The sequence below is a fragment of the Phocoena sinus genome, chromosome 11 (genome assembly GCF_008692025.1).
Source record: "Phocoena sinus isolate mPhoSin1 chromosome 11, mPhoSin1.pri, whole genome shotgun sequence".
NCBI lineage: Eukaryota > Metazoa > Chordata > Mammalia > Artiodactyla > Phocoenidae > Phocoena > Phocoena sinus.
Window position 1 is genome coordinate 11,310,468 of NC_045773.1, and position 16,100 is coordinate 11,326,567.

The 16,100-nt window shown below is 47.2% G+C and overlaps 1 protein-coding gene across 2 annotated transcripts in view; it reads right to left on the reverse strand.

Moving 5' to 3' along the window:
• Positions 1-16,100, reverse strand: part of ITPR1 (inositol 1,4,5-trisphosphate receptor type 1) — a 333,789-nt gene that overhangs the window by 28,365 nt on the left and 289,324 nt on the right. For both annotated transcript variants that reach the window (XM_032647530.1, XM_032647529.1), the window contains 6 exons: positions 14,708-14,883; positions 10,087-10,251; positions 4,319-4,514; positions 2,872-2,964; positions 1,566-1,705; positions 822-987 (listed from right to left, as the gene is read on the reverse strand). In XM_032647530.1, the coding sequence (XP_032503421.1) occupies positions 822-987; positions 1,566-1,705; positions 2,872-2,964; positions 4,319-4,514; positions 10,087-10,251; positions 14,708-14,883 (936 nt within the window). The remainder of the gene's footprint in view (positions 1-821; positions 988-1,565; positions 1,706-2,871; positions 2,965-4,318; positions 4,515-10,086; positions 10,252-14,707; positions 14,884-16,100) is intronic.

Consider the following 16,100-nt stretch of genomic DNA (forward strand, 5'->3'; position numbering starts at 1 on the left):
AAATGATCATTCTTTGAGTAGACACACCAGTAGGAAATTTATGTATTTAGTAACTACATTATGAACAATCCTGAAATGACTACTCAGCTCCCAGATTCCTACATGATTAGTCTGCATTTACATGTATGTCCTTGTAGTTATACAGAAAATGGTATCTCTGGCACCCCATGCACCTCCCTTATGTAGCAGTTTACTACTCATCATTAAGCGCCTACACAGAGCACGCGCTATGCTAGGCGTGTTTCATAAACTAGCTCTCCTAAGTCCCAAGATAAGGCCGAGAAGTACGTGTTACTGTACCCATTTTACAGATGAACAATGAAGGTTCAGAGAAGTGAAGTGACTATACCATGGTTACACAGCTAAGTGGCAGAGGTTTAATCAGACACCAGGTCTGACTCCCGAGCCCAAGCTGCTCTGAACGTTTGCACTGCATGCTCTTACAGGACTCTATCTCCACTTAAAACCGGTTACCATCTGCAGTAAAGCCATCCACAGGCTGGAGGTGGAGGCAAGATCTCCATTCTGGTTACTTAGAATGCGAACACGAGATGCTCTGGCAGCCCAACAACCATGAGGCCCTGAGACACACACATTTCAAACGGTGTACGATGATGCTTCCGCTAGCCCAAGCTTCATTTCTTAAAACCAACCGGCAAGTGCTGCACTAGGTCCACGGGCACTCCAGACACTCCCCAGCAGAACAGATCAGGGGCCCGCTCAGTGCCAAGGGCAGGGACGCTGGAGAACAGCAGCGGCCCTTCCCACGGAGAGTCTGGGCACCGCCAGCCCCTCGGCACAAGCCAGGCTTTACCACTCACCGCAGATAAAGCACGTGGTCTTTAAGATCTCTTCCTTCTTCTGCTTTTCGCTCCTCAGATCGGCAAAGGTGTCAATGATGACCCCGAAAATCAGATTAAGGACAATTATGATGACCATGAAGAAGAACAAGAGGTCATAGATCACTCGAGCAGCAAAGAGGGGCTCCTGGAACAGAGGCACCTCTGTCAGCGGGTTACCCCCTGTCCCCAGCACTCGGGTCTGCAGAGCTCAGGGCAGAAGGAGGGCACTGGATGCCTCCAAGTCAGATGTCCCAGCCGTCCCGGCCCACCCCAACCCCCAGCAGTGCCGTGTGCTTCGCTCGGCATGTTACATTGGGTGTCAAGTGTAAAAGCCACAAATGTGGCTCTTTTCACACCCGCCGTGTATATTGTGAGTTCTCCAAGTGTCACGTGGCACGTGCCCGAGAGCAGCTTCCTGGGATCTACGGGGTTTACGAATGTGTTCACGCAGGGCAGACCTGGCCCCCGAAGGAAGGAATCGCTTAAATACACGGAGGGGAGAGCAGAAGCTGCCCCCCTCCGCACTGGGGCTTCCTCCCAGGGCTGCAACTCGATGGTGACCGGAGAGGAAAGCAGCCCTAAGCAGCTGGCTCCGCACGCACGTCTCCTCACCACCGCTCCCAGCCCTGCCTGTGTGTCTTCGGTTTACACTGGAGCCCACTGCGTGGTGCTCTCACCACCCACCCCGCCCCCCTGCCCTTCCTTCTCCTGGGGCGCAGCTACCTCTTTGGACGGCTTCCTGAGCACATCTCCCACTCCGCCCCCGCTCCGCAGCCCGTGACTCAGCACCGTGACGATGCACATCAGCAGCGTCTCGCACGTGTGCTCTTTATCTTGCTCCGTCTCTTCTGCGGGGACCCGCTCTGCGAACACGGCGAGTCGGGAGAGATTTGAAACGTGAGTGAAAAGAGATACCGGGATTTGGACATCATGACTCCTGAATGCCGCCTCACCAGCGGACAGACAGGAGCCAGAGAGAATAAAAGAAAGGAGTCGAGCATCCAAGGCTTTCTTTTTCATCACTAAAACTTGCTAATTTCTCAAGCCCAGAACTGCCCTTCCCTCTATTAAATCTAAAATATTCCCTATCGTTTTCAGATTTTAAACTACAGTGTCAGCTCTGAACAGGCGCTGACAGGACGCTGAGTGATGAGCATCTCTTCTCTCAGCTCGGCCCAGGTTCCTCACCGGGGCCGCCGTAGGGCTAAATCCAGCAACATCTTTACAGTTCGTCCTCTGAATGAATCGCTTTAAACCGGAAACTGTCCGTTCTTACTGGTTTTGGAGGAAGAACTTGCTGACCGCCCTGTTCTTTTCTCCAGCTGCAGGGAGAATGCTCTGGCTAAAACACCTGTCTCATCATATCACTCCCCTCTCAACAACCTGGATCATCCTTTAAGTAAGCTTTGACCCCCTTAGCCTGACATGTAAGACCCTTCACCATCTGGCCCTTTGTTGACCTCTCTGGCTTCATTTCTTCCGGTTCTCCTTCCTCGTGATCGTTATCTCCCTAAACATGCCGTATTCTACGTCCAGGCCTTCAGGCATGCTGTTCCCTCCAACAGGAATACCGACCCCTCCTCCTTCGCCCAAGAGTCTACTGTTTTCGTTCAGCTGTCACCTCCTGGGTGATACTCTTACTCCAGTACTAGGCTGGGTGCCTATCTTCTATAGTCCATCCTTATTCTCAGCACTTAGCATCCTCTCTAGTAATCACCTCTTTGCCCACCTCCCTCTCCCCCTGCCCCGACCCTGCCACTATAGTTTATTATATCTTAGAGTACAACACAGTCCCTGGCAAATAGGGGGCACTCAGTAAATACTGGCTGGATCAATGAAGCAGCTATTTTCTTCCCACATAGCCTTCTTTCCCCCGCTTCATCCCCCTCCTCTCTCCCAGCCCTTCCTCTTTGCTACTGGCCTTACTTCTGAGCAGTGAGTCTGCTTTCATCTGCTTCCAATGTCATGTGCACCATCTAAGCCTCTGGGGGGAGCCTGGCACTAACATGGTAACGCTGCGAGGTCCTACCTTCTTTGGGTGCCGGAGAGGAGCAGTTCTCCCCAGTCTCCACCCTACACACGTCAGAGTACAGGAACTCGCTTGCCAAACTCTCACTGGCTTCTGGAGAGAGAAGGAAATTTTATGATGAACAATCTGGCAACATATGGTTAAAATGTTTGAAGTCCCCAACTTACGGCTGATTAAACAATTCTTTACATAAATAACACCCGACAAGCCTGCATATAAATTCAAAGCAGAGATGCAATTTACACTTTCATTTGGTGATCTGTATGGGAAAAAAGCCAGAAATGTCAATTCCTGTAAGCTTACTAGAAATATCGCACTTAAATAGCACCTCTCCAACTTTAAAGACAAACAGCTGAAACTCTTCGACAAATACTACTGAACATACAGACTCCAGCAAGATTTATACCAAGTCTGCATGAGAAGCGGGAGCGGAAATCTGAGACCCAGATCAGTTTAGTTCAGAACCCTAAGATGGTTGGCAGTGAATGCCATTTTTAGTGTCAACTTGGAGGCTGGAGTTACATGCCAAGAATGCAGCATTTGGGAGGGAGAAAAAGGCTGCCTGGCTTAGTTACAATTCTAGTTTGTTCCTTGGACTCAGGGCGCCTGGCTACCAGATGAAAAACCAGTAATATTTCACTTACTAGTGTCAAGTATTTTAATTGAGGGAAAAGGCACTTGGGTATCACTCAAGAATATGTATCTCTCTCTCTCAAAAGAGGAAATCTCTTCTGTTTTTTCTATAAATGAAAATCATATAAGCTCACTGTAAAACGTGCACATTGTTTTTTTTTTAAAAAAAAAAAAAAAGCCCCAGAGACAGCCACTGACGCAGTTTGGGGGTATATTCTTCCATATTTTATAAGACATATATGAGCTTTTTAATTAAAAATAAAAATCTACACAGATCCTATTGTAGTTATTCTTTGGCCATTTCCTACCATATCCTGGGTACTCTTCCATGAAGGTTTATCAAGACGTACCATATCTGCAGGCTTCACCACACCATGGATGAAACACACTCTAATGAAACACTCCCTTACGTTGAGATCGCTTCCAATTTCACACTGCAGTGAACATACTTCCGTACACATCTGTTTCTACATTTTTTTTTTTTAAAGGATAAATTCCTAGGGGTAGATTTACCAAGCCAGAGGGATGCAGACTCCTATGCTTTCAATATACATGGTCAAACTGTTTTATGAAAATGTTGTACTAGTTTAAAATAGGACTTTAGTAAATAAATTCAGCGTAGCATCTGGACACTCACGCTTAGCACTGACACATCATACCGCCCTTTGAATGAAGCGAAAACTAAGCCCTGTATTCAGTTCACACTCTGAGTGTTAGGGAGATACCTACACTGCCAAAGTCATCATTTTTCGTTCAGTTGTAATCAGGAAATACTCTTTTAACATTAAAAAAGCTCAGAAGATCCCAAACCCACCTGGAAGAGCGGTTTCATTGGGCAGCCTATCTACTTCCAAGATGAAGTCATCCTTGAAGAAAAGGTAGCCCACTATTGAGAACAGGTAAACCAGGATCAAAGCCAGGACCGCCGTCAAGATGATGGACCGTCCGTTGCGAGTGACGCTTTTAATGACATTAAGCAGAGTCTCTTCTCTGTACACTAAGTCAAAAAGCTTTAAAAACAAATGAAAGGACAACAATGGGACCATTTTAAGAAGCCTCTATATTAGATGGACATCAGTATCCCCTAATGACAACTTTATAATGATTTATAAAGAATTTACCCTTCCGGAAACTCAAAAGCATTACACCCTTAACGTGTTACCCTTGCCTGTCTTAACAGTGAAAACCGAGATTGTAAAAATAAGGAAAAACAAATATAGAAAAGGAGGGTGGGAAACAATAGCAATTTCAAGTTGCTTACATGTAGCTTAGAGGTCTTGGGAATAGAGAAAATACAGGCTGTACCAGTGAGCTGCAGAGGACAAGGGAGGAAAAGGATGAGGGGCCTGGTATTCATTTTGTGATTATTCACTGAGCTTCTATTAAGGGCCAGCCACTCTGGATACGGGGCTGGCTGACCTGCAGTGGGCCAGGCCAGGGAGCAGGGACTCTGGAGCGGACAAAGGTTCAAACCTCAGCTGAACCGCTTGCTACCACCAGGTCCAGGCACTACCCCCTTCCTCTCGGAGCCTCAGTTTCCTCATTTGCAGACTGAAGGAGAAAGACTTATTGTAAAGAATAAATAGACAATGTATATACAGTGCTCAGCATACAGTCATACTTATGTGCCGAGTAAGTCCACCATCGATAGTAATTATCATTAAATTCCTGACGAAGAGACTGGGCCAAGGTCACACAGATAGTACACAGCAGGGACGCTGGCGGTGGTAACACGCCAGGAAGCCTAAACCCTTCCCATGGCCCTGGTCGGGACAGAGACCCCCTGCGGTTCACAGCGGGTTCACCATCTTGGTGCGCCCTCTGTCCAAGGGGCCTGCGCTTTGCAAGAACTTGGCTTCATGAGAAATGGAGGCTCCCTGGAGGTACTTAGAGGTATGGGAGACCAGTAGCTGGTTTTCTAGGAACTACAATCTCAGATATTTGGCTGGAGGGTTGGCGGAGAGCCATGAGAGAAGAGATGCATGGTGTTATTCTGGACCTGGGTGGGAGCTAGCTTTAATATGGCCTCTGTGTGGACATCTGATCCTGTCCTGAAGGTCCTGCTTCCACCGTGGCTTTGGGGAATGACTGTGCACAGCCAAGTGAGTCAGGGGACAAGGGTGTGAATCCTGACTCTGCTTTTAATTCGTTGCAAGCTGTTGATCGGGCCATGAGACCTCTCTGGACCTCAGTTTCTGAATTGGTAAAATCAGTGGACTGAACTAGCTCATCTCCGAGTCCCTTCCAGTTTAGAATTTTACGTCTGAGTTCATTTTCTGCTCAATTAGCCCCTCTGCCTCCATCAGGCCAGTCTGTGTCCTGAGACCAGTGTGAAGGGCACCGGGTAAAGGAGGACACTTAAAAGGAAGCAAGGAAGAGGCGTTTATTCGATATAAGAGTACAAAGGCTAATGTTGCTGTTAATGTTGGTTAAATATTTTCCAGCAACTCACCATGAAGCAGCAAGGAAGAGCAACTTCAGACAACAAATGACACTTGTTTTCTGGGGCTAAGAACTGTAGACATTATACAGCCCCCAAATCACTGAAATGACAAGTAACTTTTTCCTTCTCATTTATCTATCATTTCTGATTTTAAAACAGTGGACATATATCACTTGATAATAAGGAAAAACTTTCTTCTAATTAGAAAATTAGACAAGTGCAATGGAGAAAACTTTGAAAACACAAAAAAGCACAAAGAAAAAAACAAAAATCACTAATAACCCCAATATCTATAGACATTTACTCAACAAATTCTTTCCTTCTGACCTTACTACATAATTGAAAAAAGTGTAACGTATGCATACATATTTTTACAAAAATATTATACCGCAAGCTGGCATATAGTCCGCTTGCTTGGTAAAAAGAATCATGAACATTTTCATGTCAAAAAGATCACCTAGTTAAAGTACCTGCCTGGATGATAGCCTTATTGACAAACTCAGAATCTCTGTGAGGGTGTGATCAAAACAGATATTTTTTCAAATCTAAGTAAGTAACTATCATCACAGCTCTGGTTAAAAATAAGCAGTGGGCTTCCCTGGTGGCGCAGTGGTTGAGAGTCCGCCTGCCGATGCAGGGGACACGGGTTCGTGCCCCGGTCCGGGAGGATCCCACATGCCACGGAGCGGCTGGGCCCGTGAGCCATGGCCGCTGAGCCTGCGCGTCCGGAACCTGTGCTCCGCAACGGAGAGACCACAACAGTGAGAGGCCCGTGTACCGCAAAAAAAAAAAAAAAAAAAAAAGCAGTGGTCTGATTTTCTGGATAATACCTTTTCTCTCTTCCTTCTGGTACTTTCACTCATTTTAGATTAGAGATTATTCGAATACGGTCCTGAGGTATTTACAGTCTCTTGAATTTGGGCAATATAGCTGCCACCTGTGTCTATATTTAATAAAAAGAACAATTAGATCTATTTGGATTTGAGAGCTTTTTCATTTTATGTCCATGGATCTTTGTTAAGGAAAGTTTTACTTCATTATGTTTTTAAGCTTTGTTTCTGTTATAATTTTTTCTGAGGAAAAAAAATAATGAACCTTATGTCAGTTTCAAAAAAAAAAAATGATCACTTAGTATTCCAGTGTATGGAAAAACCAGTCTACTCAATCAATATCTTTTCCTTTTTTAAACAGTCAAGGTGTTTTCAATGATGTATCATTAAAAGTAATGCTGTGGTGAACACCTCGGCAGGCGCCTCAATATATACCTGTCCGGTTATTTCTTTTTGGCAAGTTTCCAGAAATGGAACCGTTGGGTCAAACATAACTCGCAATATTCGCTCCACTGCCTTCCGGAAAGGCTGTACCCATTTACCCTTACCACTGTCAGAGAACGAGGCCCACGTCAGCACACTCTCACTAGAAGTGGGCACGATCACGCTTCTGAACCTTTCCCAGCATTACAGGTACAACACGGGATCACACTCCTGTTTTAATCACTACGTCACTGTTGGACATTAGAACACTTCCACGTTTACTGACCACATGAATTTCTCCTTTTCTTACCTGCCTGCTAACGAACTTTGTACACTTTCATCTTGCGATGTTAATAGTTTGCTAAGGACACAACTTGAATGCAGGCTTGGGACCGGGTTCAGCCAGTCTCGGGGTGAACTTCAATTAGGCCACAGTCGCCCACTCTGCCTTTCCGCCCTGCTGGTGTAGAGTTTTCACGTGACATGTGGGTTTTCCCTGCTAGAGGTCTCTCTTCAATTCCTTCCTGTCACAGGCTTTCCTCGTTTATGGAATAATGTGAACGGTTTCAGTATTCTGTCTGTGGTTCCCAACAGACACGTTAAATACTGCTTTTGACACCAAAAGGAACGCATCACTTGAAGTCACAGAAAGTGACTTAGAAACCCTGCAGAAGCACCTACGAGAAGCGTCCAACCCCAGTCTCATTTGACCCTGGTCAGTCTTTCTCAAAGTGCACTGAGCCGAGGTAGCATCACCAGCAGCTCGGAGCCCCTCTGATCCTTCTGTGACAGGTGAGGGACGGGAAGGCAGGCATGCAGATTGCAATGTGAAATACCGGTTTCACCGAAGCAGGGACTTTTTCACAGGCTCAAATGAAAGGCAGCTCAGGGCCGTGCTTAAGCACTTAGACCCGGGAGTCAACAGAGCTGCGTCACCGTCGTGGTCTCTGCCCCTGACTTGCGGTGCGACTCCGGGCAGGTGACCTGCCTCACCAGGCTCCACCTGGCCAGTGGTAATTTGCAGAGTTCGTCCGCCTCAAAGGCGGTCGTGAGAGGGGACAGAAAGAGCACACAGGGAACAGTCAGTAAGTGACAGTAACTGTTCTTTTCTACACTGTGAGGCCCGTGAGGGCTGGGACGACACTGCCTCGTCTCACCATGACACCCACCGCGTCTAGTTCTGGCACCGGCTGGCACTGCCAGTGACCAAAAGGATTTGATGAACGGAAAAAGAAACAGAGCCAACGGGATATAGATGGTTGGAAAAGTCATTTTCTGCCAGGGCGAGATGGCACTGTCTGAAGGGGACTCCCCTACCTCGTGGGAGAGAGCCCTCAGCAGGGGTGGGAGAGACCCCGACTCAACTCTGCCTCCCCACTGAGAGAGGACAGGAATTTGTCAGGTTCCGGACGTGGGCCTCCCAGACTCACAAACAGGAACCCCACCCAGGGGTGTTATTGCATGAGACAAAAAGGCTTAGAAATATACACAGAGCTCTAAAGATCTCTGATAGAGAGCGACCAAAATCGGGCACGTAATGGCCATCACAAGTGTATCCAGAGACCTCTTTGCCTAAAACCTCAAAGTACGGCCAGACCTATTTTAAAATGAGGAAAACGAATCCATATCCATATCCCTCAGTCTGCCAACATCCACCACTAATGGAAGGAGCTAATCCTGGAGGCCTAAATGGTGCATCCTTTATGGTGTATGGCTGGGAGAGGGGAGACGGGATGACAGAGACGGTAATGACAGCCGGCCATCGCCCAGCATTTCTGTGGCGGTGCTGTTCTCAGACCCTGACACGCGAAGTAGCAGAAAATCCCTATGATGGCCCTGCCAGGAAATGGACTGTTCTCCCCATTTCGTAGATGGGGAAACTGAGGCACAGAGCAGTTAAGTCACCAGCCTGGAGACCACATGGACGGCAATTCCTGGAAGTGCCTTCCTTGCTCTGCTTTTTGCAAGTAGATCCCTCGTCGTTTCTTTTTTTTGGCTGCACCACGCGGATTGCAGGATCTTAGTTCCCCAACCAGGGATCGGACCTGCACCCTTGGCAATGAAAGCGCACAGTCCTAACCACCGGACTGCCAGGGTATTCCCAAGTCCCTCGTCTTAAGTCAACACTTAGGCCTTGATCATTTTTTATCATCAGACACATTCCAATACTTCTCGTATTCCCTTTATGGATGGTTTTGCTCGCAGAAAGGTCAATTTTATGCTTCCTGTCATTTAACATAGGTACAATGAAGTGGTTTTTTATCTACAACCCTACAGGTCAAGATTCCCTGTAATGACAGGAGAATAAGCAGATAGAGGTCTGTCATTTAAAAACCTGCTCAGGAGGAAAATAATGGAAAATCAAGACATTTAACCACTCGGCTCAAACTGGAACACAACTTCTGCTAAAAAGGTCTCCTGGATCAATAAATCTATCAAGCTCATCGCCATGGGTCTTGGGTCTTTGAAAATACCTCCCGCTCTTACTGGCACTACATGTTTTCACTGGAAAATGGATCCCATGAGAACTGTCAGAAGGTGATAGTCGCAAAAACATTCTCCTTGTAAGCGCTGGCTGAGGCCAAGAAATCAGACAGACAAAGGTGCACATGGAGGCAACGTCTCCTGACCCAGATGGCGGGCATCATCTATCATCATGATCACGCACTGTGACCGCGCACCTCCCGGGCTCCTGATAGCTCCAGGACCTGCTCCCTGGGCAGCTTTCCTCTCCAGATGCCCCAAACGCTGCGTACAGGGCGGGCTACGACCTCGTAGACCAGGCACACCAGTCACCATGAAAAAGAGGGGTCCGTGAGGGGAGGAAGGACAGAGGATGCTCTCCTAGTTGCCCACATGTAAAATCTTTCAACACCAGCAACTCACCAGCAAACTGTAGAAGAATTCATGGACGAAGAGCCCCATGGCGCAGATCAGCAGATACAGCAAATGATAAAGGAACTCAACATCCAGAACCATGGCTCGGTAGCCTCTGGTGAATGTTCCACAGTTGCCCACAAAGCTCATCAGAAAGATGATTTTATTGCAGACCTGACAACAATGAGAGCAACAGTCAGATAAGCACGGACCACATGCCGAACTCGAGACTCTTCACAAGAGCCGAGGGCAGTTTGCCCCCAGGCGTCTCTCGGCGCCTGTGCCCAAACAAAAGCTTCCTTTTGCACCCAGGGCCCACCGAACGCGCCGAGACCTGTTCTGCGGATCAAAGTCATTTCATTACTTTGCTTTTCAGGCATATTGCAAGTTAACGTGACAGTCAAATAACTTCATGGGCAACACTAATCAAGTGGCATTTGTAAGTGACAAAAACAAAATTAACACATACTGAAATTATGATTTTCAAGATAAGATATGAATCATTTCTAACATCCTTCCATGAGTTAGTCAAACACAGAAGTCACCTCAATCCTCGAACCCTGTGATCAGCATGATTAAAAGTGTTTTCTAACTTTCTGTTACATTCTAGGCATTAGAGGGTTGCAATTTAATGAGAAGCAGCCAGTTCTTGTCATCCATTGCTCCTAGTTTTACAGGGAAAATGAGAATTCTCTTGGGGTGCGCAGGGGAAAGTAAGGGACTTCAGGATGAGTTCTATTCCCCTGCCCCCCTTTCTGGGAATAACTTCTTTTTTTTTTTTTTGGTGATGAAAGTTAAATTTATGGTGGTATTCATTTTGTAATTCATATACATATCAAATCAAAATATCGTACACCTAAAACTAATACAATATTATATGTCAATTACATCAATAAAAAGTTAAAAAACAATATACGAAAAGTATGTAACCTTATTAATAAGCAAAGAAATGCGATTTTCCCCATTTCTTCCTTTTCATAAACTCATATTTCATTGAAATAGTCATATATACATGGTAAAAGTAAGAGCATTTTTTCCCAATAGCATAAAAGAGTATAAAGAATAAAGGAAGTCTCCCTCCCAACCTATACTATCAGATCCCCCCAACTCTCCAAGAAGACTAGTCTGATCCCTCAGAAGGAGCCACACTGGGACCTCGTAAAGTACCAACGCTTGGCCCTTCTTGCGTTGGGAATAACTTCTGTTTTTCCTCTGGGGATCCATCCCTTCCCGTGTATCGGTCCTTGAGGTCTGGGTGGGGCTCCATCCTGGCCAGTCGGAATTATGGCAATCCCCTGGCAACGACTGGTTCACGGATAGGCACGTGACCAAATGGAGTCAATGACACCCACTGAGATCCTTCCTGGGACTGCAGCGTAAGACAACTTTGTTCTTTACCCCTGACCCTGGACCTGACAGAAAGTGACCTCTGAGGCTGCTGGCATCCATCCTGCATCACCATGGAGCCCAAGGGTACCACCAGCGCAGAACCAAAAGAGAGGAACTGAGCCCTGACGCTACCGTCCAGCCTCCTGAATGCAGCTACACCTGAAGCCAGGCGCTAGGATTCTCAGTCACATTTCCTCCTTTGCTTATATGAGCGTGGATTAGGTTTTCTGACCCCTGCAACTGAAGGCTGACCTACTGTATAACAGAGTCCCACCTTTGAGAGAAACCCCATGCCTGAAGCCTGCCTATAGCAACATGCTGCTAGAAAAACCTGAATCAGGAGAAAGGTGGAGAGAATGCGCTTCGGCCGCACTTGGTAAAACCATCTCCTGCTACCCGAGCTAGCTTGGCCACAGGTGCTGGGGAAGCGGTGCCAGTTAATCTGGTGGGTCAGTGCAAGCGAGCTTCTCGGCAATCAGATAAGGGGGGAAGCCAACACCCACGGAGAAGGTTCGGCTTTCTCAGACAGGCTAACCTTTCAATCCACCAGGTCTTTTTCCTCTAATATTCTAACTTTTGCCAGTGTAGGATCTTTTTTAGGGTGAGAAAGCATCATTCATTCTGAAAGAACTGTGTTGCTGGGGTTTCAGAGAGGAAAAAAAAAAAAAAAGGCCACGCTCTGCTCGACATTCCAGGACCTCACACAAGCCCAGGCACCTGCGGTACTAACAGAGCAGTCCACTTCACCTGACTCCACTCTCGCCTTTAACTTGTGCCCCCGTTTTCTCTGTCGCTTCACCAGCAACTGTTTCCTATTCATGGTCTTAGTCTGCTGTCCCCACTTCCTACGGACCCCACTTTGGTTAGTGTCAGATGTGGCTTTTGGTCCCAGCTCTCTACTGCAGCGGCTCTCCCCACGTCCCCAGGGATTCTCCATGGCACACACGGCCGTCTTGCCCTGCCCACTCCTGGCACCCAACCCCAGCTCCTGCAGCACCCTTCTCACCACCGTCCCTGCACGTGGCTGCCAGGATACCACCCTGGGCTGCTTCCCCAGCTCTAAGATCTCCAACATTCCTTCGCTGTGTGTCCACAGCCGCTATTCCTTCTCCCATTGCTGCATGTGACATTCCTCTTTTGTTATCCCCTCTGAGTAATTGTTTACTGTTTCAGCTTCCCCCCCATGCCCCCGAGCTAATGGTATTATGAATGGTCACTAATTATCCAAAGGGAGTCTTTCCCCCAACTGACTTCTGTTAAAGAGAAAACTATGGAATGACCAAAGGCCAGAGAAACAAAAGAATTAACTCGCAGAAGACAACCTGTGAAATACTGAGTGTTTTTTCCTTTTATTTATTTGTTTCTCCCGTATTTCCTTCTTAAAAAGCTTCCTCTCACTGCAGGTGAGGCCTGTATTTCCTGCTTCGATGCTGATGTGGCTCTGTCACTCTGGTCATGGCCGATTTCCAAACACGAGGCCCAACATTAATAGCCTGTCTTGTTACCTCGAGCCCAGTGAGCCAACAGTTTTCGTCTATTTTCACCCTGAAAACCAGGTCTTGCATGACTTCATTTTAGCTGGAGGCATCATTCTTCTCCCAGCCTCCCGTGACTAAAAATTTGGAGTTATACTTGCCTCCTTCATCACCCAGTCAAGACAGTGATACCTTCTTTGCCTGGAGAAAAGGACCCAGACCAAGCCCTGCACTAATTTCAGGCTTAAGGTTCAGACCCAGCGCCCACCACGTGTCACTGTTCCCTCCGAAGCTCTGACATCTGTACCATCCTTCTTCTCCATTATGACCAAGACGCAGGCTCGTCACACGTAACTGAAAGCCCTGCTAGAGGCCCTAAGTGGTCCCCCAACCCCCTGCACAAATCCGTGTACATTCATGCCACTACCAAGGGAATTTTCTCAACCACTGAATTGCTCAAAAACCCTGAATCATTTCCCACTATTGGGAATAGAATTTCCCAACCTGTATTCTATACAACACTAATTCCAAGTGATACTTTACAAAAAATGTGGGCAAATAAGTTCGGGAAACACAAATACCTGGTGTCCCTTTCTTACAGATTCATAACCCGTATCAGCATGTTAAAGTCTCAGAAATGTTGCCGTGAAAAACCTTTCATGTTGCTTAACCCAGCATTTCGCACATGGATTTGACCAAGGAACGCTCTTTTCACCTAAGATTTATCAACTTAGAACACGCTGCCCTGGAGGATGAAGCCCCAGTGCGTCTTCCTGAAATGCAGGGCCCAGGTTCCCTGTACAGGATCAGGCCCTACACGTCGGTACGTGAGCCACAGAGGAGGCGAAGCGCGATGGGTGGCCATCTCCTGAGCAGGCCCGGGCTCCCCTCGCTGCTGTGGCCTGTGGGGAAGATGCTCTGCTTCCTGGCCCCACTGTCTCCATTCTTTAAGACAAAACTTCAGCCCTGTCCCCGTTCTCCCCTAGCGCCCTTGCCGCCTCTGTCATCTGAACAGCCACTGGGGGACATTTATGATTGCCCTCAATTACTGGATTCACCTTTTTTGCAGTTATCACTTCCATTTCTGAACAGTGACCTCAGCTGCCTTATACACTCAGGGCAGAAACCTCTGGAAGGCAGTTTTAGATCCCCACATGTCCCAATTCGTTCCTTTTTTTCACCAGGAAACCTCTCCAATTTATGGCTTTATATCAGCTGTGTCCATTTCCTAGGAATTCCGCAGATGGAGCTGGCACCTGCCCATCCGCAGCGGTGAAAGAGCATTTCCAAATGTTACTACTGACTTTGAGGTAACTCTCCTTGATTCTCTTCTTACCTCTCCACCTGCCCCATCTCTGTCAACAGTTCCTCTTGCTTCTCCGCGGTCCTCACCAGAAGTGGGTGCTGTGTTACTCCGTCATTTGACTTAACTGGCTAAAATCTCTCGTCCTAGCACACCTTTGACCTGATTGGCAAAACTAACCCAGATCTCAACTTCTCTCCCTTTGTCTGCCTAATTCTGAGAGGAATATTCCCTGAAAATGAGACTGTCGGTGCCCAGAGAGTACGTTAAGAGGTTCACCGTCTTGTGACAAGGGGAAGAGGGAGACGGTCACCTGTAGCTCTCCTTTGCTTCTGCTATCTTAACAGTTGACCCAGATAATATTTTTCTGCACCAGAAGCACAGGCCAAGATTCTGGGGAGGATGGAAGGCATTCCTACTTGTATGTAAACAAAAAAGTGGCGATGAAGGTATTCATACTTACGTTGAAAGCTCCCAGAAGAAACAACGTGGGTTGTAACCCGACCGAAAATATCAACCGGAGAATTGTGGAAGCGATTAAGGCCCGGATGCCGTGGGGCTTAGGGAGGGCAATGACAATGGCCAGAGATATGAGCATGGCTGTCCACAGCAGCCCTGACCAGTGTGGCTCCAGGGTTCCTGGAAAGACAAGGCAGGGCTCTCAGAGATCAGAGCTTTCACCTGGTACAGGTGACAGACCAAAACAGGTTTAACGTCATTTTCTTCAACCACCTCTCTGGCCTTGTATGTCCCAACCTTCACGTCCAGTTCTCTACCCCAGACGTAACCAATCACATCCATGTTTTCTTACCTGCAAGCCTTCTACCGATATACATGTTCCTTCTACCTGGGAAATTCTCTCCCTTTCCCATTCATGTTAAGTCTTAGCTTCGACGTCACCTCTTCTAGGAAGTCTCCTCCTCACAAAACATGCCAGGTGCTCCCTCCTTCTCTGATTCTTGTACCCCTGGTCATCCCTACGGGACACCGTTCTCTAGCGGTCACTGCCCCCTCCCTAAACCCCATCCCCACCAGACTCCAAATTCCCCAAGGGAAGCACTGGGCACCCAGTAGGCACCCATCAGATGAGTCTGTTCCATGAGCAAAACTCATACATGTGTCACACTTCACTCTTAGGGGAGGCAAGCTGGAAGAACAAACTTCTAATTTCTATTAAAAGCACGCTAAGGAAAAGTGCAGGTCCCCTGCCTGCATCAAATTTCTTCAAGGCAAGGAGGAAAGCAACTTCCGTACCATTAGCATCATCCTACAATTCGATTATCCTTGTAGTCAAAGAGCTTATACCAGTTTTTGCCATCTCTTGCTATTGCAAGTTCTATTTAGAGTGTCCCACGAGACGGCTTGGTTATGTAAGATGAGCCAACAGGGCTAAAAATAAGGTTCTGCAAAACACTCATTTAAAAAAAAAAAAAAACACCCCTATTTCAAATGCTGTCACGTTTTGACTTTCCTTCAGATGTAAACAAGTAGCACTACATGATTAAGGCCACTTATATAAAGGAGTTTCAATTCTCCAGCACTGCTGGGATTGAAGCACCGCCAGGGAAAGAGACACCCCGGCAGGTTCCAGCTCTTCCACGAGCCTGCTGGCTGCCCTAGTTCATTTCGTCCACACCTGCTGAGACTCACTTTCTCTCTGAAAACTGTCCCCCTAACCCCAGCCACCTACCTCTTCCCTTTGGATATCCTTCAAAGGTAAACCTGATTAGGAATGGGCACCAGGAGGCAGAAGCTTCTCAGAAATTCAGGAAGAAGTGCATAATGGGGCCTAGGTGTCCCTTGCTGTGCATTTAACAACTGTTAGATATTGTGTTAAGCCATTTACGCTGATTATC